The sequence below is a fragment of the Anarrhichthys ocellatus genome, unplaced genomic scaffold (genome assembly GCF_004355925.1).
Source record: "Anarrhichthys ocellatus isolate YVR2014 unplaced genomic scaffold, GSC_Weel_1.0 scaffold54, whole genome shotgun sequence".
NCBI classification, from domain to species: domain Eukaryota; kingdom Metazoa; phylum Chordata; class Actinopteri; order Perciformes; family Anarhichadidae; genus Anarrhichthys; species Anarrhichthys ocellatus.
Window position 1 is genome coordinate 2,197,581 of NW_022280084.1, and position 27,891 is coordinate 2,225,471.

Consider the following 27,891-nt stretch of genomic DNA (forward strand, 5'->3'; position numbering starts at 1 on the left):
GTGTGTGTGTGTGTGTGTGTTTGTGTGTGTGTGGTCCATGCATGTGTATGTGTGTGTGTGTGTTGTGTTGTGTAAGTGCACTTACTGCTTTGTTAAATGTGGTTGGTTCATGCTGCAGGCCTGCTGGGATTTCTTACATAAGTGGCGTATAAATAAGAGGAACTGAAATACTGTACGTTTGTGGACAGTGAGACATGGAGTGTTTTTTATATTTATTCGCACAGTAAAATGGACTCCTAGTCCTCTTTAGCCTTGCACGATGTGCGTCCATTTGGACAATTGGGGGATGCACGCAAGAGGAGACTGATGGTGACAATCAAGATGACGCACTACGCCTGATGGATGCATCAGAAATAGCCTCTATTAGAGGGTGTCTGTTCGCCAGCCAATAGAATACAGAAAACAGACCAATGCTAAGCTTTGAGGACTATTTGTCAGACAGCTAAGAATGATCGAAATCTTACCTGCTCAGTGTAGCAACGTATAGATGTGTAAGATCTGGATTGGGCAGATGGTTTATCGTAAGAAAAATGAAAATCTGCTCCAGGAGCGAACCGCGACTGGCAGCCTTGGTTCGATGACACCCATGTCTGGTGTTTACCAGCGTTGCAGCATCTGTCCGCTCCTGTTCGCTTTTCCAGGAGAGAGAAAAAACAAAAGACCACCTCGATGCGACCACTCAGCACAACGAGAGGGCGAACACACCATCCGCTGAATGACCGCGCATGAAAAAAGAGGGTAATAAGAAAAAAAACGTCAAAAAAACAATCAGAGAGAAATTATTACGGCGTTTGTAGATCATGAGTCGGGCAGTGGACATGCGAAATGGTGGCGATAGGATAATAACCCGGCAGCGTAGAGAGCTCCATCATCTGTGCATCTGATGGAGTCAGTCAGGTGTGGAGCCACTGAGCGGCGGAGGATGCTGTCATCAGCACAGCCCTACAAACATTACAATAACAGAGTCATCTCCCTCCTCTGAGGAACATGCAAAGGCTTTTTTTTAAATGTGATATCATAAATATATTGTATTCAACGTCTGGTCAAAATTACATTGTATATTATAGCTTATTTCGATATTTAATAGGCCTAAATGGTTTCGTTTTAATGCAAATATATTTGTTTATTTTGGGCTGTTCTATGCAATAATAAGCAAAACTCCCCTTTTTCCTGTTAGAATAACTTCTCCTGATATCTGATGCAGACACACACTAAATTGTATCATCAACGGTATCAATGACTTGATTATAATTAGGGTTTATATTAAGAACCGCTGTTCGGCCTCCGGCCACTAGGTGGTGATATATCTGTTCACTGCCGCAACGTCCGTCAGTCCTTTTCCAAGATGTCGGTTTACGGGCCAGCGGTGAAGATTCACCCCGTCGTTCTCGCTTCTATTTGTGACTCTTACGAGCGTAGAAATGAGGGAGCGAGTCGTGTTATCGGGACCCTGTTGGGTAAGCAGAAAGTTGAGGGATTTTGCTTTGTGATAAAACAGGTTGACGGGCTAGCCGGCTAACGTTAGCTTCGATGCTAACACATGTCGGCTTGGAATCAGTCCTGTAGAAGCTAACCCCAAAAACAGCTAGCTAGCTAGCAGCGTCTCTTATAACAGCTGGCTGTTCGCTGAAATGATAACGATGGAAACAATATCTGCGCCAAGTCATCTAACCGTTCTGATGAATTTGTTTACTACTATGACACATATCAACCAGCACTGAACGTTGTTATTGACGTTAGCCTGTGTTTGTGGTCGTCATTATTCTAGCCTCCCATGTACCCTCTTGTTTGCTAGCTAACAATGCTAAGGCGGTTAGCTCAACACTAAAGCCTAACTTTAACTTTTACCGTTTGTCCTTCACAGGTACTATCGAGAAGCACTCCATTGAGGTGACCAACTGCTTCTCTGTCCCCCACAATGAGTCTGAAGATGAGGTAAGTTCTGAAACTCATTTTACTCACTGACTGTAGGTAAACCTAGCTTGGCTTTAATACATGAACAGACACTAGTGCACAGTCAGACTTCTCCAGATTGTTTTGTCAGCCTTAATGGGATATTGTTACGCAGTAACTGAGTAACATCAATCACAAACTCCAACATTATATAGACACAAGAGGTATGTTACTGAACTAAAGCCTTGGACCTTCATCTTATTACTTATGATTATGTCATTCAGTCCTGTATTTGTATGACAAGAGGCTTCATGATAATTTGATTGGAAATCCTACATGATCTCGTCCTGCAGAAGATAATTCTGTGTTTCCTAAAGGATTTTTGGGGTGGTGGACCCTAGTAGGGGTCTGGCAGCATGCTCCCCCTAAAGAAAATGTCAAACAATTTAAAGCTAAAAGCATCAATCTGCTGCAATTTGAGAGCAATATTAAGAGGCTAGATCTTTGTGCTCTAGTAGTGGTGTAATGTATCTAAGTACATATAGGCCACTCAAGTACAGTACTTAAGTACAATGTTGCGATACTTAAACAAATATTGCAATTTTTACTTCACTACATTTCTTTGACAATATTAGTTACTAGTTACTTTTCAGCTTCAGATTCCTAATACAAAATGTAAATCAACAAATAAACTATGATGTAGTACAAAGTATATACAGTGATTCAATTTGGCTCCACCTTTACCAGCTGCAACATATAAGTGATGAAGACAATAATTAATCTATAGTTATAATCCAATGATATATATTAATCAAAAAAGGGCCGTAATGCATAACGAGTTAAACTACTTTTCTTGTTTTGTAAAGCAGTGCCAAATGTGATCCTCTTTGCTAACAGGTTGCTGTGGACATGGAGTTTGCAAAGAACATGTACGAGCTCCACAAGAGGGTGTCGCCCACCGAGGTCATCATCGGATGGTGCGTCAGCTGAGCGAATTTAAAATATCAAAGATTGAATTAGAGAAGAAGAAAAAAAACAATCTCACCACAGTGACATCTGTCCTCACAGGTACGCCACTGGCTTTGACATCACAGAACACTCGGTGCTCATTCACGAGTACTACAGCCGCGAGGCCACCAACCCCATTCACCTGACAATGGATACAGCTCTGCAGAGTGGCAAGATGAGCATCCGCGCCTATGTCAGGTGGGCTGATATTCCTGTCGTAGACTCTTTTGTTGTTGTTGTTGTTGTGTGTGTGATCAGCTACAGATTGAGACTGTGTGTTTGAATGTTCTTGTGTATCTCCCTCACAGCGCGCAGATGGGTGTGCCAGGAAAGACAGTTGGTGTGATGTTCACCCCACTGACTGTCAAGTATGTCTACTATGACACTGAGAGGATAGGCGGTAAGAATACAAACAGTAAATTAAGATGATTGTTTGGAAACGAATGCTTCCTGACTAAATATCTCTTATCGTGATATTTTTTTTGTAGTTGGGGAGAAATATATTAATTGCAGTGTCTGTAAACCTAATGGTGTGCATGTCATTAGAAAATCATCTAAGATACTGCCTATGTGGCCGTTCATATGTTGCTAAAAACGCATTGAAAACACCAGCCATGCTGCTTTTATCCTGTTACCCAAGGTGCTTAGGGGGTGATGCACTACTACTGCGCCTGCCATTACTAAGCAACCAAAACCTGCCTTCGGCCACAGCAATGATAATGAAGTTGCGGTAATTTAACAGTAGGCCTCATTGACTAGACTAAACTAAACACGGATAAGTGGATTTCCAGCGCCGTAAATCCCGCACAGTAGCTTTACTGCTCAATTTGGCTGACCTTTCAACCGGATGTTCAGTCCTTGTAAGCCAAGTAAAACAATCTGTGGAACAGATGGTAAAGCTCCGGGAAATCCTGCACTAAAATGATTAACCTCTCCATTTTTTTTGCCGAAAACTGATATTTACGGAAGAACGAAAAGATATCTGCCAGCTGTGATTGGTTGTTCCTTGTCACATGACATGCGTACCAAAAGTTGCACTATTTTCATCTCAGGATGACGGAGCAAAAACCGCGACATGTAAATGGCCCCTAATGATGTATTTTTCCAAGCCAATATCATTTATTCTAACTGACTTAGTACTTGGCTGGTATTTGCAGTTCTGTACTCTAACAATCCCAACTGTTTGTTGCAGTGGACCTCCTGCAGAGGACGCGCGTACTTCCGAGTCGCACCAAGGGGCTGACCTCTGACCTGTCCCAGGTGGCTGGCTCTGCAGCCAGAGTACAGGACATGCTGACCACCATGCTGGCATACATTGATGACGTTGTGGTGAGTGTTGGAGCAAGTGGACCGATGGTGCGACTTCAATCAGATATGATTAGTCCATTGTTTCTAAGCATAGGAAATGACAAAGCAACGCCCTCTGCTGTTTGTTTTTTGCTGGTCCTGTTCCAGCGCTGCTGTGTCTCTAGAGATCATTTGTGAAGTAATCAGGTTTATGGTGGCTGTAAAGCTAATGCTGTTCGATCTGTCTCAGTCTGGCAAAGTGGCGGCAGACAACAGCGTGGGTCGCTTCCTGATGGACCTGGTCAACAAGGTGCCCACCATCTCAGCCGAGGACTTTGAGAACATGCTTAATTCCAACATCAATGTAAGTGCTCCTCGTCTGCTAGAAAACTGCATCTATGTTAATTTCTCAGATAAAGAATTTTTCACTGATTGTTGTTTTTTGCCTCATTGGATCTAGTTCATCTCCTTCAGCTTTCCATTATCAATGTACTTGTTGCACTACAGCATAAATTCAGGCTTTGTTTCCTTTTGTTTGTGCTCTCCTGGCTCCTCTTGTCTAATTCTTCTTCACTTAGCTCTTGTCCATCATAGGAACACGAGTAGTTGTTACATCTGGACTCATGTTACATCACCATGAACAAGCTCGTGATAACCAAATGTAAACGCTCTGTTTTGTTTGTTGCAGGACTTGTTGATGGTGACCTACCTGTCCAACCTCACCCAAGCACAGATTGCTCTGAATGAGAAGCTGGTGCTGCTCTGAGGCAGATTTCATTTGAAGTGATTCATATTTAATTTTTTACAATTTTTTTTTTTCTTTTTTTTTTTTTGGCAGAGATGAATAAAGATGTTTAACAGTCATACCGTGTTAACCCTTAGGTCTTTGGTAATGTTACTACAAATAATGCAATTTAATTTTTATGGAAAAAGGTTGTATTGCTAATAATGTAATCTGGCTTTTTTTGAATAAATGTCCCAGAGCTCAGTTATCACTGTTAACGCCTTCGGTGCAGCTTTCATGATGTTTGACGTTCTAGGGCAGCAACTGATGATTATATTAATTATTGATTATTAGACACATGACGAGACATATCTAGTAATTTTCTTAACTAATGGGTTAATCATTTGCTCTATAGAATTTCCTGGAGCCTGTAGTGATGTTTAAAATTGCTTGTGTCCAAAACAAAAATATTTTCAATTTACTTTCATATAAGTCAAGGAAGTCAAACTTATATTTAACTGACAATGAAGATATTTTTACATTATTATTCTTTTGATTGGTGTATATTGCCAAAAAAAGTCCAAAGACTTAAATGCAAGAAGACAGTTGATTATTTTTTTTATTAATTCTCTACATAAATATACATTCAAATCAGAAGCATAGTTAAATCCTTCACATTGTGACAGGCCATGCCCGGCTTGAGGTACATGTGAAGCTTAGTGCAAGAAAGTGGGCATGAGGAAGTCACACAGATACGATTACAGCCTGTGTGGGTAGCAAATGTCTGCTGGTTCACACAAAAATCAGATTTGCCATTGCTAAGCTGTTGCAGAGTCACACTGGTGTCCTCAGGGTTTGATATCTGAGTCGGTGCCTTTCTCGGCTTTGCTCTGAGGCTTCACCATCCTCTCCAGGGCAGCGTAGCTCTGCACCGCTCGGTCGTACACGGAGTCGCCGGTCGACTTCATGATGGTCGCAGCCTGCTCCGGGTAGTAGAGGGAGGCGCTCACGGTCATCAGGCCCACGGGGTAGATTAGCCTTTTCGCCCGGGAGCCTCTGGCAAGAAACAGCCCCAAGATACCGGTGAAGCCGATGACTCCCGCCCGGGGATAGAAGTCCTTCGGCGGGTTCTTCAAGTAGGCGTAGGAGTCACTCCCAAACTTGACAGCACTTTGAACTTTGGGTTTAATTTGCTCATAGGTGCCCCGACACCAGCCCGTGTATGGCTCCGTTAACTTCCTGATGGTGGCGACTCTCTGCTCCAGCTGACCCGCTTCAGGAGGCTCCTCGTACGGAGACTTCTGCTGCGGAGGAGCGCTGTACATAGTCAGCTCGTCCCGGAGCAGAGGAGCGGTGGTCTCTGTCTCTCCGTCACCGGCAGGAGCAGCAGCGAACACGGGGCTCGGCAACAAACTCTCAGCTCCCGGCATGGCGCTACCCGTCACCTTCAACATGATCCCTGCCGGCTCATGCATTCACTACGGTGTCTGAGGAGGGACATTACTGTGGCTACTCAAAGCGACAATCACGCCGCCTTTTAGTTCACGTTTATTACGTTTGAAGAACACAAGGTAGTATTTGGAAAGGTTGATATATACGGGTTGTTTACCATAAATACATGAAGTGGTATAAAATGGTTATTCCATTATTTATGGTATTTAATAGGCAGTTACTGGTGGAAAATGTAGGCACTTGTTTTACTGTGAGGTTCTTTAATTCAGTATTTACTTACTTATGCCACTTTATAATTAAATTTGACTACATTTTACAACTACTTTGCAGATTAACCTTTTAAAATACCAAACACGATGTTCTTATAATAAATGTTACCTTGTTATATATCAAACTGCTTATTAAATACAGTGTACAACAACATACAAAGTACCTAAAATAACTCAAACCAAAGTCGATATTAAAATGCTGCTAGACGTTAATGCATCAGTTATGATATTCTGACTACTTCGACACTTGCAAGATTTTAAGTAATGGGACTTGCCCTTTTTATTTTTTCTACTTCTACTCTTATTTTACTATAATTTTTTACTCAAATGTTTTTTTAATTGATTCACTGTTTGTTTAGTATGTTATTAATTAACTACTAAATGTGTTTTAGTTTATTTTATTATTATTTTTAACTGATTATTACCAGTCTTGTGCTTAATTCACTTACTATACTGTTAACATCGCTGTGACTTTTGTATTTATTTATCCATTCCAGTTTTCATTCATTCATTTTCTTCGAGGGTTTCCGCATCCGTCACTATGACGTCACTGGTTGCCACGGATCTAGCGTCAACAGCAACAGTCCAAACATTCAATAATGTAGCAGCAGTGAAACGCAGGCTACATATTCAGGCAAACGCTAATAATTTATGTTTATCGAATAGTTTACAAGGAGTTGTATAGTTGTTCCTGTTTGGGGATATAACGTTAACTATATAGCGTTATATTTAAAAAAAGGTAAAAGTAGATTAGTTCAATTCTGAATGGAGTGTCTTGGAGTATCATCCGCTCAGCACCTGCAGGCTCTCTCTACCTTGTTATCAACTCAGCAGGATGATGATGGTGATGAAGACTGTAAAGTAAGATATTGTACAATCAGATTTTGATTGTTAATTTATTACATTCGGCCTTAATGCAATAGTAAATGATAATACTGTACACATGTCTCAAATATATGAAGAGTCTTTAAAAGAAGATGCACAAAGTAACTTTAGTGCTTTTGTCTTTTAACTGCCTTGTAGTGACTGAAGATTGAATGACTGGATGCCATGAGTGTTTATTTGAGTGTTAAGATAAAGCCTTAAGTGACGGCTGCCGTTTTTCAATATTTATTTAAGATGTCTTATTGTTTTTACGTCATATATTCTAACCCATGGCAGAGGAAGTTTTTAAGTGTATGTCTGTTAAGCAAAAGACAAATTAACATGCGAGAGGCCTAAACTCTGTTGGTTTACAATAATATTAGTTAATCTCAACAGAATGTGACTGCTTGTGCAGGACTGGGTCCTGGACACATCGGCCCCCCACCCAAAAGAGATAAAGAAGGTAATGCTTTGTATTTCTCTTGCAAAATAACTTCTAAAAAAAAAAACTCCTCAGTCATTATAGTAACTCAGATGACTTGATGAAATGTACAAACAGAACTTATGTGTGTGTTGCTGTTCATTTAGTGTCAACTGTCTATGAGAAGAAGAACAGCAAAGATATATGGAGCGAGGAGGAGGTGGCTGAGGGCTCCCAGTATGATGATCTTGCTGACCCGCGGCCACAACCTGAGTAAGACTACAGGGCTGAAAGAGACGCACACCAAAGGGTTCACTGGTGTATAAAGGGGGAAACACGGGAAAGCAGACGCATCCTCTTTTTTCTCACTGAGATTGCACCTTCCCTCATCCTCACTTCTTGGTTTTATTTAAGCCTTAAAACCAGAAAAGCCAAACTGTCCCATGTTATTACTTCCCTGGGTTACCCTTGTGCTATATACCAAATATATAGAAGTGAAAAGCATGGCTGATTAAGAGATGGTGGGCCCCCTGGGCACGGACATACAAAAGGCTGCATCACCTCTCCTACATAAGAGCAAGACACATAGACTATAGTTGTTTAGCCTCTTTTCGTAGTTGATTTGTGTCCCATCTTGTGGTCATTTTGTGTCTCTTTGCAGTTGTTTTGCATCTCTTTGTAGTTGCTTTGTGTCTCTTTGTGGTTGTTTTGGTGTCTTTATGGTCTTTTTGTGTCTCTTTTTAGTCAATTTATGTTTATTTGTTGTCATTTTTAATCTCTTTGTAGTTATGTTGTGTCTCCATGTGGTCATTTTGTGTCTCTTTATAGTTGTTTTGCATCTCTTTGTGGTCATTTCCCCCTTGTCACAGTCATTTTGAGTATCTTTGTGTCTCTTGCAGTTGATTTGCATCTCTTTGTAGTTATTTTTTGTCTCTTTGTGGTCTTTTTGTGTCTCCTCATGGTTGGTATGTGTCTCTTTGAGTGACATTTTGTAGGTGAAGGCCAGGGGGGGGCCCTCACACTTTGGGCCTCTGAGCCTGTGGCCGGTAGACCCGTTCAGTAATCCATCCTGAAAGGGAGAACAAAACTGTCTGAAGAATTTAGCATTATTACACCTCAGCTGACACTCAGCTGAGACTTTAAGCCGTGCTTATTTCTGCATGTTGTTGTTCTCTATTGATTCAGTCCAGTGTGATGTGAAATTACTTTAAAGTTTATAACCTTTGTGTTCAGGTATGAAATAATCCTGAAGCAGAGTGTAGGAACAGAGGATCTGTTCTTGGGCTTGAACAGAAAGGACCCATCCTCCATGTGTTGTGAAGCCATGCTGGTAATTTATCTACCGCCACAGGATTTTTGTATTGAAATACATGTACTTGTTTTGATACTGAAAAAAAAGAAATGTACAAGGATGTGATCAGGGACAGCAAGAGACATACAATCAGGATGCTCCCATTGCTAAGTGTGGGCTGGTTTTGGAGAATACATTTTAAGAACTCGATCATTTCAGGCTCAACCAAGCCAGTAAACATTTTTGAAACTATGGAAAGTATAAAAACTGTGAAGGAGCAAACAATTCAACTGTTAAGTTGCACAGATAAGGCAGAGTAAGTGTAACTGTTTTCGAAAATCAGATCAGAGTTAAATAAGAATATTAAAAATATTATTTTTTTTACCAGAATCTAGGAAATAAGGATCTATTACAGCCTTAGCTAGTTTATTAGAACTGAAAAAGCAGTGTATATTAACATCGTAATGCGGGTGAGATATCTGTATCCTCTTTGAATGAAAGTAAAGATTGAACATGTGCACAGTGTACAATATTAAAGATGCTGACTTGTTCCCTCTCTTAGGTGAAAATCAAACTACCAGACACTGAAGCAACAGATGTAGTCCTGGATGTAAAAGAAAAGTTCCTTGATCTACGGACGCCAAAATAGTAAGGCGTGCTTTGAAAATGTTCTCTTTCATTTTTAATCCCCTCAAGACGGAGCAGCCTCAGCTCAGACCAAAACCTCCCATTTCCAGACATTTCCTTTGAATCAGAGGTTCACGTCAAGATCTGAGCTTCGATTTGCTGTTTTCCCGCCGCTCTTAACATCCTCCTCCCTCAGATACATGCTCTCTCCCTTCTGCTCTCACTCTCCTAACCTGTCTGCTCCCCTCTCTTCAGTAAACTGGGTCTTCATCTCCCACATCCGACCCACAGCCACGGGGGAAAGGCTCAGTTCTTCAGTGAGAGGGGGGAACTGGAGGTGACTCTGCTCATCAAACGTCCCATGGATTTTATCAACATGCAATGAGAAACACTGACTACAGCCAACGACTATTCAAAAGACATGGAGTAGTTGTTTCTACATGTCTTGTCTGATTCCATGAGTATTAAAATATGTTTTTTTCAGATAAACATTTGTCTTATTATATGTTTGTTTTCATAATTTCAGGATGAATTCCTTTATTATGGATGATAATACAATAACTGTGATTGCAAAACACGATCAAGGGGAAAGACATACATTAGGTTAAAATAGTTTCACGTCTGTCGTTACACAATACTCACACGGCCATGTGTGTGGGTATGTTGTTGGTGACTTTTAATTGTTCCTTTTCTTTGGGAAGATGCCCACCTCGTTTGGCTCTCAGACTACTGATGCCTCATTAACTTTGGCTGAAAGTTGGAAGGCATTTGTGCACAGAAGAGCGTCTGTGGATTTTATGTCCCATGTCTTTCGTTGTTGTCACACTAGGAAGGGATTATTTCAGGGCCAGTAAAGACAGCACAAGTTAAATTTTATTAAAAAATGCTTTATTCGCTGCCCCAATGGTTTAAGATGAGCAAACATGAAAAACATTAACAAATATAAAGCACAATCTAAAGATGAAAAGACAGGAGCAGGAAAACGTTTAGAAACAAGAAATAATGGCAATAAACAATCCATAGTTGACCATTAACTTTTAGAAATATTACAGTGACCAATAACTATGTCAACATACATGTGATCACATAAGAATTGTATTGATATAGACTTGGAAAAAGTCTGAACCATGTGTTTCTGTGATGCTACACTGTCCATCTTTTTATTGTTTTCTGCCAGCAGCAACTTAACATTCGAGGAAGTGGACTTGTAACTGAAACATTGCTAATTAAAACCTAAGATCAGCAGGTAAGTGGGACCAAATAAATGAAATCTTAACATCCAGAAAAACAATTAAGGTCCTGCGTATCAGTGAAGCTGCTCATTGCACAAAGGAGAAACTGCTCATCTTGCAAGTCTTGATGTTAAAGTGCAGTGGTGAAAATTATCTAAATGCAAGTAGTACTGTACTTAATATTTTCAGGCATTTTACTTTAGCATCACCATTTTAGGTCAATTTATGCTTCTCACTACATTGCAGAGTGAGATATTGCATTTTGCATGTCACTATTTAACAGCTCCTTTTTAAAATTAAATGCAGTTTACACATATATAATTAACAATGAGCCAATGATATGATAGTATTACACTCTGTATTATGAGTATTTCTTTACTTTTGATAAGCTACTTTAACTACAATTTGTTGCGAATACTTCTGTTATTTAAAAAAAATCTGGAATGCATGACTTTTAAACTGTGATATTGCATATTTTGCATAAGAAAATGATTTGAATATATCTTCTACCACTGTTAAAGTGTGAATTGTAAGGTAGGATATTTAAAAATAAACATGTAGAAGCAGCATCCCTGGGTGAGCCGTGCCACACCTCCCAGCGCCGTTACCGCAGCAGCGGCGGCGGTGGTGGTGGTGTGATCACGTGACGCCTGCATTTCCGACACAACAATACAACATTGGTCTGCATTCACGCTCCCACTCTTTCCCCCCTCCCTCTCGGTATGGCGGACGGCGAGAGGTCCCCGTTACTATCGGATCTGGGAGATGGTGGTCTTGGCAGCGGTAACGGCGGGGTGTCTCCCGGTGCAGCGCCCTACGGTGTGCCCATCAAACCACAGAGTGAGTATCCATGGTGCCCTCTCTCCTCCAGCCTCAATTAGCCTAGCTCTAACGTTAGCCGCTAACCTTAGCGGCTAACGTTGTGCCAACTAGCCAACCTAGCAACCGTTACATGTTAGCTTTGGTAGCGTTAGCTAGCTAGCTCTACTGAGCACTGGCAAAACCACGCGCTAAGCTTTAGGTTTGCAGCTCAGTAATACTATCACAACAAATATATTTAATTCACGTTTCCTGACGCACATTTATGAATATATTTTAACAGCTGTACGGTGGCCACTGTGCTAGCAAGCTAGATAACTACCGCTTAGCTAGCATCTGAGAAACACCTGATTTGATTGACACATGAGACAGCGAATACGGAGACTGTTGAGGGATGATGCGACCGCTGTGAGCGACAGCTCACATTGGGAGGGACTGTTGGTAGATACGGTAATGGCAGATGTATGGCTCCTAATTGTGTTTGCTTTCAAAAACTGGTGTGTTCAGCCTGCTAGATCAGTTGCATCTGGTTCCTAGGTTAAACTGTCTCATTTACTACCTCATTCCTTATCAGATTTCTGTCCCTCACTAATACTAGACTCCTATTTGTTGAAAATAACCCCCAATCAGCATTCCAAGAATGTTTTTCTTATAAAGCTCCTTTCAGTCCACCTCGAGACTAAATCTTATTAACTTGTTAATCGCAACATAAGAGGTTAGTTGTTACGGGAATTTAGGCCTTTTTTTCTCAGTCTGTTGCACAACTCCTGTAATTGTGTTCCCTCAACAATCCCTTCATTTGTTACTGGTCGGACTACTTTTGTATTCAACATTTTCTCCCTTCCTTGCCTCCGTCCCTCTCCAGGCTTCCCTCCGTTCCCCAGCCCGACTCAGCCCTCGGTTCTCCTGGGGGAGGACCCGCCGCCCTACTCCCCTCTCACCTCCCCGGAGAGTGGCAGTGCGCCTGTTATCAGCTGCAGGGTGTGTCAGAGCCTGATCTCCGTGGAGGGAAAGATCCACCAACATGTGGTGAAGTGTGGGGTTTGCAATGAAGCTACGGTATGTTATCAAAGTAACGCACACAAAGCTTTTTCCAAATCACACAAACTAGGCCTACAAAAGACAAATTAATTATGAACTTTCATAAAAACAAAATGGATAAAAGACACCTTGGAAAATACATATTGTATCCATAAAGAATAACAAAATTCAACTTAGTTATTGTACACAGACACACACTTAAGACTGGGGCACTTACGCTTGAGAGGTATTTCTTGGGCAGTTTACAGCGAATGCGCATTAGCATGTTCATTGCATTTCCATTCACATACCCTACAACGGTAGAGCGAAGCAGACACACTGTCCTCGTCTAAAACAACACAACTCTCTCAATCAGGCGGGTCTTTCAGCTTTGGCGTTATCTCATATGGGATCAGTTTATCTCCCATCTCTACTGTATGCAGTTGAAAGACACATTCATGCACAAATACATGACCAGTATCTTACTTTAAAGGGTTGTTTCACACAAATTACAAACTTCTCGTGGTGTCTACCCACACAGGAGATTTGGTTTTATTCAACTCAGCCTTTGAGATATGTGTCTCTAAGATTTCTGCCTCCATCCCAGTACAATGGAGGTGAATGTCATTTTGTTTTTGGGACTCAAAGCACTGAAAATTCATCCCAGAATCGGCGTCCTCATTACTCTGGATAATCCACAGAGCTCACAGTGAGGTCACTAACAGTCCCTATAATCCGTCTGGAAATGGTTTTTGGTAGAAAGTTGTTTTTAGAAAGCATTTGTTTTGTTGCTATTTGGTTGAACTAACCCTTAAATGTGCTGGCTATAGTTTTTACACATCATGAAAAACCTTTATAAATTAGATGGGCTGTTTTTATAAGTTTCCACTCTGAACAATGCCAACCAACATCAACTGGGTCAGCCTCAGTATCCAGATCCAAGGACTCCTTGACAGTGGGAGTTGATTTATTTAGTCTGGTGAGGTGAGTGCGATGTCATTTTAATTTATATGTGCACCAAACAATCACAGTGAGACATGCTGTAGATGTGCTGTAGGTCCTCTTCCAGATGTTAGCTACAGGTTTATGATGTGAACTCGGGTGTCGACAAATCACAGGATACACAACATGAATATTTAACACTTGTATGAATTCCAAAGCTAAGCGGCGGTCTTCTGATCTCTCAGGACCGTTTGATGTTGTGAAGTCTCGTCAGTGTTGTGTGATGCCACGCTCTACAAATATTCTGTAAGCTCCTTGCGAGTAGACGAGAGATTTGGAATGAAAAGCACATGTAAGTGTTTGACTTATTAATGCCATTGGTCAGAATGAACCACCGAGACTCGGAGAAAAAGCCTCTACTTCAGCAACACGGACAGCGCCATGGAGATATATATATATATATATATATATATTTATTTAATTTTTATCAAAGCACAGAAAGAGAGACACTTCTTTAAACAAGCTGTCTGGTGGAGTCACAAGCATTGTCTACTAATTTGCACTAATTCATTCAGGATGTCAACTCTCCTACTGCCTTTACATTCATACCACTTGTTTACCATCATGGGGTTTTTCCTGATCTGGCAGTCTGAAGTCTAAAATGTTTGACCAAGACTGAGTGAAATGCAGATGGAAAAATCAGGCACCAACAACACCAAACGCAGTCGATAGAGCCCACCTGTCCTCTTGATAAAGGTCCCATTGTTGTGTTTTTATGGTAGCTATCACAGTTGATTTGACAGCGATACAGTTATGTATCTGGTTATTTGTTGCGTCAGGTGTGGAAAGGCAACACAAACAACAAATGTACATCAGATACACCTTTTCTTTTACCTTCCTGGTCTATGAAAGTTTAGATCATCACTTTGAGGGAAAGGGCCTCTCAGAGAAATGGATCTAAACGATTGGGCCATTAGGAGAGTTGAGCTGAAGATAAAACGCGTTAAATAAGCTCCTCTGTTGTGCGTCAGCGGCAATGCAGATCGGTGTACAGATGGAAGTTGGAATGTGAAATGTGTCCAGATGTACCAACTGGCTAAATGAGCAATTCACAGACGGAGGGAACATATGTACATGTGCAGAAATATGTCCAGGGTGTGCAAAAAGAGATCGTTGGACAACCTACAGAGAACACACAGACGAGGGTGCATTCGGACTGAAATTGGTTTCATCGTCTGCATGACAGATGGAAGTTGCGTCTTACAGAATCTTGTTAAGACTCCAGTATTGACTCCAATCCAAAGATTTGTATAAGAATGTGGACAGCAGGCAAAGCATAGGTTTGATCTACAGGCTCTGTGCTGGTGTTAATGGGGCTCTCTTTCTGCTTGTGTGTCAGTCTTCTGTTGTTAATTAGCCTGATGAACGAGCCATGTAGCTTTTAATTCAACAAGTAGCGTGAGAAAACAATCAGAAGTTAACATTTGTACATTTCACTGCCACAGATTTCTGTGTCTTCCATCGCTGTTAACGTGGTAATATTCACGAGGCAGAACGTCTCTTTTCTTGACGCGGGACACGCCGATCGAGCAGAAGCAACGATTATTATATATCGAGACGTCAGATTCAAACATTCATAAAGAACATCGTACAATTTACAGGTTGTGGGAAAGATTACTCTCCTGCAGCTGCATGTTATTTTGTTTTGAATTAATCCATTTTTGTTTTAAAATGGGCAGAATAACAGAAACGGCTGTCAGTATAATGTTCTACATTTCAGCAGCAGCCTCCAGAATGACATTACAAGCTTCATGAAGGTGGGATTTATTGCAGGACTGTTGTATTAGACTGGGCTAAAAGTAATTTAAATGTTGACACTGACAAATCTCTGTATTACAGTCATTTTAATAAGTAAAGGTGACTGAAATTTGACAATCCCCCGTGTAATGACTACATGTAATATTAGTTTTCCCGCCCTATCATTACCTCCCTCCCTCCAGTGCAGACACAACCTCCCCTCCCACAGCTGTTGTAAGTGATATTGATGACGGAGCAGGACGCTCACAGTACTCAATCTGATCGGGTTAGTCAGAGTGTAATGACGCAGGGGAGAGAACCATCAGCAGGACATTCTGTTGGGTCCAGAGGAAGGCGTGGTAATGGTAGAGCTGTGAGTGTTTGTTCTCTGCGTGAGCTCAAACTATGTGCTGGACAGCTGATTTTCGTGAGATGACACAAAGTAGGCTGCACCAACAAGACCTGGTCGTAAAAATAATATATTATGCGACCGATGTGAATGCTAAATACTGTAGAGCGTACAGCAACAAAAACCTTCTAATATACTGTAGCAGCCGACTGTGCAGGACCAAATCTTATCGTATGAAAGTCACACTTTTGATGCCTTTTTCCATATTTTCCCCGATATTGATGTTAAGGTGCATCACTAGGTACACCTGTTGCTTTGCAGAAAGTCCCGGAAGGCTTTAATAAATGTCATCGCTCCAGACTAACTTGTTTCATTGGTTTCACTGGTGTGATTCCATTTATGTTTACTGGAATATCAATAGAGACACCCAAACTCTTTCACAGAGCCTTTTTGGTGGCGCAATAATACATTTTAAGCGTTTCTCGCAAAGAATGAGCACTCGATGCTTGATGTGTTGGTTCAAGTCTTAAATCACCTATTTAATATTACTATAATAATAATAATAATAATAATAATAATAATAATAATAATGTGATGACTCTGTTCAGTCGTTTCAACAGCAACGAGCAGCTCCTGAACCGATGAGGTCGACGGAGCTCCACCGGCATCACGATGTATCATGAAAACTGTCCCTTGATTCCTGCAGTACAGCAACTTTCTAATACCTCCCAGAATACCCCCCTCTCTCTCTCTCTCCCTGAAGTAGTATTGGTTAATTCTCATCCATCAAGAATAATTGGCTTGTTATCTACTCCCATTGTAATTCCTCGTTCTCCTGTCTTCTTATCTCCTCCTCCTGTGCGCCTGCACGTCTCCCTCTGCAGCCCATTAAGAACGCCCCAGCAGGGAAGAAGTACGTTCGCTGCCCCTGCAACTGTCTGCTCATCTGCAAAGTCACCTCCCAGAGGATCGCCTGTCCCCGGCCATATTGGTGAGAGATTCTTTTCCAAGTGTGTGTGTGTGTGTGTGTGTGTGAGTGTGAGTGTGAGAGAGAGAGAAAAAACAAGGTGCAGTGGGAGCAGCAGTCCCCTCAATTAAGGCTGTGCTCCTGGCGCAGTTTGCATGCGGTGCTCAGTGAGTCGGATGAGGAAGTAACAGCCTCATTAGAACGCGTTTCACTTCTGCACACCGTCCGTGTTACGTCGGCGTGGGTAGTATATTGTATTCTGTGTGAGGTTGGGCCAGATCTAATAGAGCAATGGGGATTGTGTTGAGGTTTAATCTGCACCTTGCAGCTAAATATCACATTTATTTTGCATGTAGCTGCTTTAATTATGAGCTAAATTCCTGCTACTATACAAATACTCACATAGCAATTTTATTTATATATATATACTATATTATTAGAGAGCAAAATGAGCACATACGTCTCTTTAGAACATAACCGGTGAAAGTAAACTGTTCCATGAGTTATAATAAATGTCATTTTTTATTTTCCAGTCCATGAAGACGTCGGATGCTAGAAGTTCAAATACAGTTTGGGAAAGAAAAGTTTCAGTCGGTATCTGTCAGGAAATGAGCGAAACAAAAAGCCATAAAACACTGTTTACAGGCCCAACAGATGTGTTGGGATTGTTTTATTGTAAAACAAACAGAAGGCTGATTTCAGTGTCTGGAAATGAACGGCTTTGGCAGCTCATCTGAACATCGTGCTGCTGCCGTGTGACGCTGGTAAAGAGAGATGCCGGGCCTTTTACATTGTTAGCCATCTTTTATTGAGAGGGTTAATTTCCTGCTGCAATGTAAGTCTGTATAATTCTAAACTGTGCATCACAAAATCTGTTGTTATGATGATCTGCAGCACATAATCCATCTGTCAGCTTCAGTGCAGATCATAAGTCTGAAAGCTAATTAGAGTAAAAATTCCTTTTTGTCATAAATACACAAAGAAATGAGTGTTTTCAAACCAAATGACATATCTTAAAAAAAAAAACATATTTCACAACTTACCCATAAACCAGTAATCTGCTTTGAAATGATCGCACATTACGACTCTTTAGGAACAAAGCAGGAGTTTCAGTGTGAACTTTGTTTGAAGATATTGTCTGTGAACTGTGTGTGTGTGTGTTTATTGTATCACAGGTATTCTTTAGATTAAAAGACTCTTTGTTTCCAGAACACAACATCATTTAGCTTTCATAGCCGGCAGGGGGATCCTGCATGTTTCACAAAATGTGTGGAAAACATCAGCCATGCTGCTTTCATCCTTTTATCCAAGCTGCTCCTGGGAGGGGGCTGCGTGCTGCGATGATGATGATGATGAAGTTGCCATAAATTAGCAGTCGGCCTCACTGACTCGCCTAAACAAAGTCATTTCTAGCCCCGTGAATCCCTCACAGTAGCTCTACTGTCTCTCAACACGATGTTGTGACGTCCAAAGAATATCTACCAAAGAAAGTAGAGGCGTCTGCTGCCGTCATTGGTTGTTCCTCGTCACGCGACATGACGCTCTGCAGGGTCCCAGAAGTAGAACTGTTTTTATCTTTGGGCGCAGCCGCCGCGCCCTGAAAAATAGTCTCTCCGGAAAAGGTTGTGAGGATTCCTCTGAGGCCACTCGTCCTGCATCACATGTCTCTGGAGGGTTTACCTCCTCGTGTCACCGCTTAGCATTCAGTCGCATCTCCCTGCTGCTGTCTGATCAGGGATGCTGAGCGACCGTGGTAGTCTGAGGAGGAAGTTGATTAAAGAAAAGCAGTCTTAATGATAATGAGCAGATTGGCTGCTGATGAATCCCCCAAAAAAGTGAAACTGTCGTCAGCCTTTCCACACCGACGCCTCGGGCGGTGCTAATTAGCTTGCACTTACGCTGAGTGATATCTTGAGTAGGTTGTGGTGTGAATGTTCATTTTCTTTTTCTGTCTGCGTCTCTTCTAGTAAGAGGATAATTAATCTGGGTCCAGTTCATCCTGGTCCGGCCAGTCCTGATCCCCAGCCGGCCGGGGCCCGGGTCTCCTGTGGGCACTGCAGCAACACTTTCCTGGTACCACACTCACTCTGTCTAAACAGAATAATGTTCATTCATTTCACTTCTGTGGCCTCGAAGATTTAGAATCACAACACAGACACAGTTTAAGCAATAGTTCAGCTTTTTGGGTGTTTTGCCTATTTGCTTTATCGCTGAGCGTTGGATGAGAAGATTGAGTCTCACGTCTGTCTGTCACATCCACAGCCACCAGCGGGCTAGCTCAGCTAGGTTTAGGCTTTCAGACAGACATGAGAGTGGTATTGATCGTCTGGTCGTCTATGAACCTTTTCCATAAAGGTCTACTAACTAGCTTTTTTACTTCTATTTATTTTTCATTTCTTTATACAAAATCTAATTCATTTTCTCTTCCTCTCCACTATTATGAAATTATTATTCTCTAATTATCAACAATGGCATAAACAACATGTATTGATCGCTCTGATCCGCCTCTGACGAGCAGGAGGAATTGCAACATCAGAACAATATATTCAGTCTCTGGCACAGGTCCCTCTACGGCCTCTTTCGATGATCTATATCTGAAATAAAATCACATGCCCTACATGGAGCGAAGACCCGTTAAAGGCGTTTATGAAGCGGTGATGCATTACTATGTACAGTAGCTGAATAATAACACTGCTCTTGGCTTCGGAGTGAAGCTTTTAGCATTTGTCCGCTGAAATATCTGGTGACCCTTTCAGCAGGCCTGCGAGGTATCTGTTGTGAAATGTACTGTAGCGCAGCCAAACAGTGACTTACCGAAAAGACCCAAAAACATCTTTGCACCAGGCCAAGTAAATGTTGAGTTATTGGTGCAGATCAATAACCCCATCAACTCTGCGCTGATGTATATATATCTGGGCCATTTTGTGCTGAAGGGGGGGGGGGGGGGAGAGAATTTAAACTCACTGCTCTCTAACAATGTGTGCGACAGGTAAAGATGATGTGGATATATACAGTATATACGACCAAAGAGAGGAGGGCGGGAAGGAGAAGGGGAAGAATGGCGTTAGACGTCGGATGGATGATTGAGGGTGTTTAGCATTCATCGGACCTTTGCTGCCTGCTTAAAGACAGGGAGGCTGAGTGAAAATACTAATCTGTGCCCTGGGTGGCGGTGCGGTGATCCTTTAGTCGCAGATCTACTGATAATGTTCTCTGTGCTCCCAATACAGAGTGTTTTCCTCTTCAAAACAAGACGAATGCACAGTGTATTCTGCCCTGCAGGCTGTACAAATGTATAAACGCGCAGCCTGAGAGGAGACTGTTTCTCTTTGTCATCTCTTTGGCTGGTGCTGAGCACCTGTTGGCAAGAGCTGCGATGCTTTTTGTTAAGTTTCTTAAAGTATGTCATTAATCCATGAAGCAGCAGCAGGCGTGTTTATATAACGCCGCCTGTAATCCCACAAGGAATTTATTTTAAGTTTGTACATTTTCAAAGTATTTGTCCCATCAGTGCAGATTTGTACTCTCATTGATTTAAATAGGGAATTATTCAGCAATAAGTCATTTAATCATCACTAGATAATGTATACTGTAGATAATTTAAATGAAACATTTGCTTCTCAAATGTGAGGATTGTTGCTTTTCTCCATTTTCTATCATTGAACTGCTTTTTATTTATTCTTTTACAGACGTAATCTATTAGTCAGCTGTTTTACTCCAGTGTGCAGCGTTACACCCCCTCCATAAGTCCCTCAGGTCTCTTCTATACAAACCTTCTGGTCAGCACAAACGCATTAAGAAAATAACATGAATTCCAAATGTCAACACATTGTAAACACCTTTAACACCTCCACATGTGTGCACTGCCATCTTCACCTTTCTTCACCTAATGCATGATAACTCTCTGTATATGTTCATATAGTGAGCAATGTCTTCTGATTGTGAATGTAAGCCAGAGTATGAACTCGTTATGACTTCCGTGTCAAATGTGCGTGTTGGATTCTGGCTGCAGCTGAAGGTGACATGTCTTTGTCTTTGTGATTTCAGTGGACAGAGTTCACAGACCGGACGCTGGCCCGGTGCCCACACTGCAGGAAAGTGTAAGTAGCTGTAAGCGATTCATCCATCACATCCCTTCACTCCCCACTGAGCGTCTACATTGTAGATTTACACCCTGAGGCGGCCTGCTGAAGCTTTAACTCGGTGGAACCGAGTCACTCAGTGAGCGAGCAGGTTGTGGCTTCAGGGTCTGCAGCAGCAGCAGCAGAGAGCTCACGTGTCTCACGACATCATGAGGTCTCTGATCCGTGGGATTTAGCTCCACTTGTGTTTGGTACCTCAGGAGGTTCCTTTGACTTTGCTGCAAACCACATTCCTGTATTCTACATTCTGCGTAAGCTTCTTAACGCGGTGAGCAAAGTTCACCGGACTTTAGGAGCTGGAATCAGCAGGCATGTGATGCGTATCAAAAATGTATTTCAAGTATGGCAAATCTGTGATATTGCAGTTTTTTTATGCCAATATGGTTTCGGGCTGTCTGTCCCTGGAGGGAATTTCTTCAAATTTAGCACAAACTTGGCATTAAGGAAGAACTGATTAGAATTTGGTGGTCAAATCTCATTGTAGCCATAACTCAAGAATGAATATGCTAATTATGAAAAATTCAGACAAATGTCTGTCCAAAATATCATCACTTCATCCTATTAGACATCGATGTACGGCATAGAACCGCGAGGTGGTAGTTCTAGTTGTGTTTGATGACTGGTTACGTCTAGGATTATGAACAGAACTGTGTCGATAAAACTTAGTTTTAAGTTTTTGTTGTACATTTAGGAGTAATGGAAGCAGCCTCCAGGCGTGTTCCTGCAGTCTGTCAGACACACAGAGCAACAGGTTGCCTCGAGTCTTTGAACCTCATGGTGCTGAGAAGGAGGCGTCAGGTGTGTCCGTTGTATTACTGCAATACACGGGTGGGCCGTGACGGGTTTTATGAACAGCTTTAGTCGTCAGACTTAAGTTGGTCAGATCAGAAAAAGCCCCCAAATCCCGGATGGAGCCTGGACTCGTGTTTCTGCAGCTGTATCTCCGTCATCGTTCATGTTACTTCAGCCCTGAACATTCCATGAAGATTTCACCTGCTTTGGTTGCAGTAATAAACATGTTTCTTATGTTGATTGATCCTGGTGTAGGATTCAAAAAACATTAAAGATGCCAAATTATGTTTTAACCCACATCCTTATTATTTAATAGAACGTTTTCAAATATATTTGGACATGGGGAAACACAGGTGAAATATTGCAATTAATGTTTGTCTGAATTCTTTTCAGCTGCTCCAGCTTCAGCGTTCTGTTGTCGTTCATGCTGACTCACTCACTGGGAACTCAAATAGCACGGGGCCATCTTTATTTAATAACGCTTGTGCTGCTCCTACTGCGACAAATCAAAGTCCCTGCTGTGAAAAATACTCGTACTTACAGAGTCATATCATTGTGTTTTATTTGATTTAATTTCCTACTCAAATGAATCCTCTCTCTCTCTCTCCTCTGTCGGCCCTGCAGCTCCTCCATTGGCCAGAGGTATCCCCGAAGGCGGAGCTTGTGGTGTTTTCTACTCTGCTTGCTATTCAGCATCTCCACCGCCGGGCTGATGGTGAGTGGACGCCACACTGACATCCAACAGAGGGAGAGCTCTTTTAATCATAAGCATTAATATGAGATGATCATATAAAAACTGGCCTGTAGGAATTAAGGAAATAATTAAAGCTGCGAGCAGCATTGATCGGGCCCTCGCAACTTCACGCACGTCGAGGGTACTAGCAGGACTCTGGCCATGCATTTCTGTGACCATCATACACTGCGTGCACGAGTTAGATGATATTTCCTGCGTCGAGCAGCAGCGTAGCAAGATCATGTTGCCAGGTCTTAATCCTCAAATGTTTTGAGTGTACATCCGATACAATCATAAATGTAAGCCTTTAAAGGTCATTAAGAAAATGAATGTGTGTGAATGCGCTTCAGTGTTTGTAACATAACAGACTGTTAGTTTACTGGGATGGGGTTCAACTCCCTGCAGTGTCCTGCTGATTGTATTTGGACTTACATGAAAGTTAACAAAACAGTAGTGTCATTTGCTGTTACTTGAACACTTTAATTTAACACTGTTTTCATTTTAAGTTCTTCTGTAACTTTAGATTATAGTGTGAGCATTCATTGTAACGTTTAACCTGATTGTCATGAAGAAGCTCTGGACAGATCATTTATACTAATGCCCACTGACATGGTTTGAAAATCCACTGTTATCTAACTGTTGCTCTCCAAGCATCTTAGTTTGCACATATTTAGATCAGAGAAGTCTTTTTCTCATGGTGTGCCCACAAACCCTTTCAATAAGTTCAGTGTTTGGGCCGCTGTAATTATAGAATCCTGCTTACGTCCGTGCTTATCAGTAGGTGGCCCTATGACTATGAGTTAATATTGGCATGCAGAAGGCCTAAAGCCATGACAGTCGACAAGCATGTCTGACCAAATTCTAAGCTGATCGGATTAATTCCCTAGGAGGAGTTTGTGGTACAGCACCTGGAAATGGAAAAAAAAAACACGAGAAATTCATACAAAATTCAAAATGGCTGACTTCCAGTTGGGTTTAGAGCATGGTCCCAAGAGACTTTATTTTAAGTCCACATGTGATACATGTGCCTACCAAATTTTGTAAATCTATGTGAAACATACAGCGAGGGCTGCTTCGTCGAAATTTTGTAGGGGGCTCTATTGGGCCGATTTGCCACTCTGAACCAATAAAATCATATTATATAACTACATTTTGGGCTTTAAATGTGTATGCCAAGTTTGCTTATGTTTCGAGCATTTCTAGCCTCTCAAAAACACCTTAATTTTTCATGGTGAAGAATGCCTCACCACGGCAACAGCTTTTCACGAAACAACAAGGTTTGAGTAACGTTTCACCACAAAGGTCTTTAGACTGTACCGACCAAATTTGAAGTTGATCTGATTAATTACCTAGGAGGAGTTCGTTAAAGTGCAGCGCCTGGAAATGACAAAAACGACACTAGAAATTCATAAAAAATTCAAAATGGCTGACTTCCGGTTGGGTTTAGAGCATGGCCCCAAGAGACTTTTATTTAAGTCCATATGTGATACATGTTCCTACCAAATTTCATACATCTAGGTCAAACATACTGCGAGGGCTGCTGCGTCAAAATTTTGTAGGGGGCGCTATTGAGCCGATTTGCCACTCTGAACCAATAAAATCATATTACATAACTACATTTTGGCCTTTAAATCTGTTCGCCAATTTGCTTATGTTTCAAGCATTTTTAGCCTCTCAAAATTACCTTTGTTTTTCACGGCGAAGACTGCATCGCCATGGCAATGGCGTTCGACGAAACATCAAAAGCTTCATGAACTGGTATTATGAACTTCTTACATTTGTGTGGAAGTAATTTGATGTTGATTTGATTTACCTACTAAGAGAAACAAGCTAAAGTATAGAGACTTTAACTTCCTGTTACCAGTAGGTGGCGCTATGACTATGATTCAAAATTGGCCTGCAGATGTCTTCAGGCCTGGAGTCTAATCAAACATGTGAAATCTGGTAAAGATCTGATGATGTGGAGTTGAGTTACATCATTTTATTCGTTCATGGCGAAGGATCGAAATTCGCCGAGCCGCCACGTCGCCGCCCTTCAACAACTTCTTACAATTTTCACAATGAAGCATTACCAAGGTCTTAAGGCTGTTCTGACAAGATTTTAGAGGGATTTGATTAATCTGTGAGGAGCAGGATGTCAAAGTACACAACTTACAACTTCCAGTTGCTACTAGGTGGCGCTATTACTATGATTCTAAATTATCATATAGATGTGTTCCGGGTCAGGATGTTATGACATATGAGAGATTTGGAGCAGATTCGACAATGTATGGCCGAGTTACGACAACTTCCTTTTTCGCGGCGAATGATGTTTTTTTGACGCCACGCCACGGACACATAGTTTGATAACTTTCTGATCTTTGAGTAACTTTTCACTGCCAAGGTCTCAAGAGCATACTGACCAAATCTGAAGTCAATCGGGTCAAATCTCTAGGAGGAGTTCGTTAAAGTACGACTCCTTGAAACGGTCCAAAAACGTCATAAAAGCCAAAATGGCCGACTTCCTGTTTGGTTTAGAGAAAAATTCCAAGAGGATTTTTTGTACGTCCCATCACAATCCACATACCTACCAAATTTCATACAGCTAGGTGAAACCCGGTGTTGGGGCTACTCAATAGGGGGCGCTATCGAGCCAATATTTCATAATGCAGCTGGACACCCCAATCAGACTGCAATTTTCGCAAATTCTGGCTTGCGTGCCAAATTTCACAAAATTCCCAGTATCCCAAGCACCTCCTTTTTGCGACGAAACACTATGAATAATAATAAACAATCGAATAACAATAGGTCCTCCGCTCCGACTACGTCGGTGCTCGGGCCCTAATAACTATTGTCTCATCTTTTTCAAATCTATCCTCCGTCTTTGTTATTTAAAATATGCAAATCTTAGAATTGCAGATAAAACAAAGGCAGTAGGAAAAAGCAGTCCGATTGAAATCTCTCATCTGTACGTTTAACATGGAGGGTGTGCAGCTGTTATCTGTTGTTTAAAAATGGATAAAACAAGAGTGCAACAGCAGAACTATCTCCCGATCATAGATCACAACTGTACAACAGTCAGCAGAGGATAACACCCGGTTGCATAGAGAGGACTACACAGTGGATGCATTCTGCTTGATAAGCAGCAGAGGGTGCAAGACGAGCATGGAACGGCCTCAGTACAGACACATTTAACTCAGGAGGTAGAGGTGCCTGTCAGCATGGAGAGCACTTAGCAATGTGCACACAATGAGAATGCTGTATTGACAGCATTGTGTAATGCTGGTGTAGTGGCGGTAAACGCCGCACCATGAGATCAGGTTGTTTTAATTCTAAAGTATGGCGCAGGAGCACAAGTTTTGACAGTTTTAATCTCCGAGCTGCGTCAGTAAACTTTTATCGACAACAAGTTACGGATCAAACTTTGCTTCCAGACGGCGTTTAATTAGAGGAATACCGAAGCAACGGTTTTAAAGTACATCAAGGTAGTTAAGAAGATCCATCGCCGTAACAGCTGTGATGTGTTCCCAACTCGGCAACATGAGCTAATAGCTGCCATTTAAAATGTTAAGGCCCCCGAGAGCAGCTTGAATCATTAAAACGTCACACATCGTTTACAGGAGAAGAGGGAAGGCATTAACTTAAGGCTGCGCTCTACGTTACTCTTTAAGGATATTTGATGATTTTCTCAGCCTGCATGAGCTGGTTTGATTACCTCATGGTTCGATACGGCTGCCGGTCGCGCTCTCTTTAAATAACGATGAAGAGAATATGCAGTGCACACAAACGCGTACCTGTAACGTACACACAACCACGTCCCGGGCTGAAACATGCTCACTGGTTCATTCTAGATCTCGTTAATCATCAGAGCCAGCGCTGTGTATCATCCAGCAGATCAATTAGTGTCAAAATGTTATTCATTAGAGCAATTCTATGATATTCCCGACAGCACTTCAACAATTAATATATATAGATGAATAAAATGCCTCTGAAGTAATGTTCCCTAATTCTAATTCGCCTTGTTCTCCCCATATTAGCTTTACTCCAGTGTTGTGACTTTGAAACAGGAATTCATATTTCCATATTCTCAGAAAATCCCTGTGGGTTCTCTCAGTCACTTTTACCGTCCTCATTAAATAATTTTCTTCGAAGCAGCTGCACACTCAATACTTGATGGTGAAGATATATTCTCTCTTACCCCCCTTCACCCCCCCCCCCACCCCTCCAGTCACTCTCGAGTATTGAATACTTCCATGGAAATTAGTGCATTTGCAGCAATTCAGTGGCGCTGCATCAGTCTGGTGCAGGCGGATTGATCACAGACTGTGGATACATAATTGTAGGAGTGACTTTCATCTTTTAACATTAGAAATCTCTGGATTGTTGGATGGAACATGAATGTGTCACATAATAAATGCAAAGAACATTTTAGTTGTAGCTTTAGCTCCGTGTTTCCTGGTTTCTTTGTGGCCTGCTTGGTCTTGTGCTGACTCATTACAGTCACCATAACACCCTCAGCCTGTTCTCCACAATGCTTTGTCTGTTTAGGCCGGAACGTGGGCGAAGGCTCAGACCTACCAGGGGATCTACGCCTCGTGGGCCGCGCTGCTGCTCCTGGTTCTCGTCACCTTGGCTCGGGCCTTCTACTGGGCCTGCATGAGGGTCAGCCAGCCCCTCCAGAACTTCACATAGAGCCCCCTCCAGCCCCATGCCGCTCCTCTCCTCCCAACCCAACCAGGCAGGAGGAAAGAAAAACAAAAAAAAAACACAGAAAAACCAGATTATTTATTTAAATCCAACTCCAGAAAGAGAAACTTCTCCTCCTTCTGTCCCTCCCCGTTTAGTCAAATATGTTTCTAAAACTGGATGGCGGTGGCTGTGGCTGCTATATATCTATCGGTAACTATGATGACGCATATAGCCTAATGTACTGTTTATCTGTTCTAATCTCGTGGCCAGTGTGGGGCTCATTTTAACATCACCGTTCTTCTACTACTACTACTCCCCCCCCCCCCCCCCCCCCCCCCCCCACGCTGTTTCTACATTTTGGCTTTTGTCTGTGGCACATCGGTTGCACCCTTGCAACCTCTAAGCTTAAGGGCTTAAAGCCAAGTCTTACGTGTGAATATTTGCTCCTGACTTTGTTTCGGGGGGGGGGGGGCGCTCCCTCTTCCAATCCTAATTTGACCATTTGGTTTAGTATTTTAGCATTTTTCAAAATGTTTAAACAGAGAAAACAAGTGATTTCTGTGAAAGCGGTGATGAAGTCAGATGAAGCTAACT

At 41.9% G+C, this 27,891-nt stretch overlaps 5 protein-coding genes across 5 annotated transcripts in view; 3 read left to right on the forward strand and 2 right to left on the reverse strand.

The window, feature by feature from the left end:
* kcnj9 (potassium inwardly rectifying channel subfamily J member 9) overlaps nucleotides 1-961 on the reverse strand; it is a 13,228-nt gene extending 12,267 nt beyond the window's left edge. The window contains exon 1 of the mRNA XM_031870706.1: nucleotides 465-961. The gene's annotated coding sequence lies outside the window, so the exon portion shown is untranslated. The remainder of the gene's footprint in view (nucleotides 1-464) is intronic.
* A 345-nt stretch (nucleotides 962-1,306) lies between these two features.
* Nucleotides 1,307-5,190, forward strand: eif3f (eukaryotic translation initiation factor 3, subunit F). Its single transcript, XM_031870708.1, has 8 exons — nucleotides 1,307-1,457; nucleotides 1,865-1,935; nucleotides 2,791-2,870; nucleotides 2,962-3,099; nucleotides 3,210-3,301; nucleotides 4,094-4,230; nucleotides 4,439-4,552; nucleotides 4,877-5,190. Exons 1-8 carry the CDS (start codon nucleotides 1,346-1,348, stop codon nucleotides 4,952-4,954), a joined length of 822 nt encoding a protein of 273 aa, XP_031726568.1. The 5' UTR covers nucleotides 1,307-1,345; the 3' UTR covers nucleotides 4,955-5,190.
* Nucleotides 5,191-5,515: 325 nt separating this feature from the next.
* apooa (apolipoprotein O, a) lies at nucleotides 5,516-6,399 on the reverse strand. Its single transcript, XM_031870709.1, has one exon. The coding sequence runs from the start codon at nucleotides 6,385-6,387 to the stop codon at nucleotides 5,761-5,763; it is 627 nt and encodes a 208-aa protein (XP_031726569.1). The 5' UTR covers nucleotides 6,388-6,399; the 3' UTR covers nucleotides 5,516-5,760.
* Nucleotides 6,400-7,210: 811 nt separating this feature from the next.
* Nucleotides 7,211-10,319, forward strand: dnaaf6 (dynein axonemal assembly factor 6). The gene is made up of 6 exons (XM_031870710.1): nucleotides 7,211-7,494; nucleotides 7,894-7,960; nucleotides 8,086-8,191; nucleotides 9,152-9,248; nucleotides 9,772-9,857; nucleotides 10,092-10,319. Exons 1-6 carry the CDS (start codon nucleotides 7,399-7,401, stop codon nucleotides 10,219-10,221), a joined length of 582 nt encoding a protein of 193 aa, XP_031726570.1. The 5' UTR covers nucleotides 7,211-7,398; the 3' UTR covers nucleotides 10,222-10,319.
* A 1,406-nt stretch (nucleotides 10,320-11,725) lies between these two features.
* On the forward strand, nucleotides 11,726-27,396 carry pip4p1a (phosphatidylinositol-4,5-bisphosphate 4-phosphatase 1a). Its single transcript, XM_031870735.1, has 7 exons — nucleotides 11,726-11,908; nucleotides 12,753-12,946; nucleotides 16,880-16,986; nucleotides 18,930-19,035; nucleotides 21,010-21,062; nucleotides 22,521-22,611; nucleotides 27,157-27,396. Exons 1-7 carry the CDS (start codon nucleotides 11,791-11,793, stop codon nucleotides 27,298-27,300), a joined length of 813 nt encoding a protein of 270 aa, XP_031726595.1. The 5' UTR covers nucleotides 11,726-11,790; the 3' UTR covers nucleotides 27,301-27,396.
* The last annotated feature ends 495 nt before the right edge of the window (nucleotides 27,397-27,891 follow it).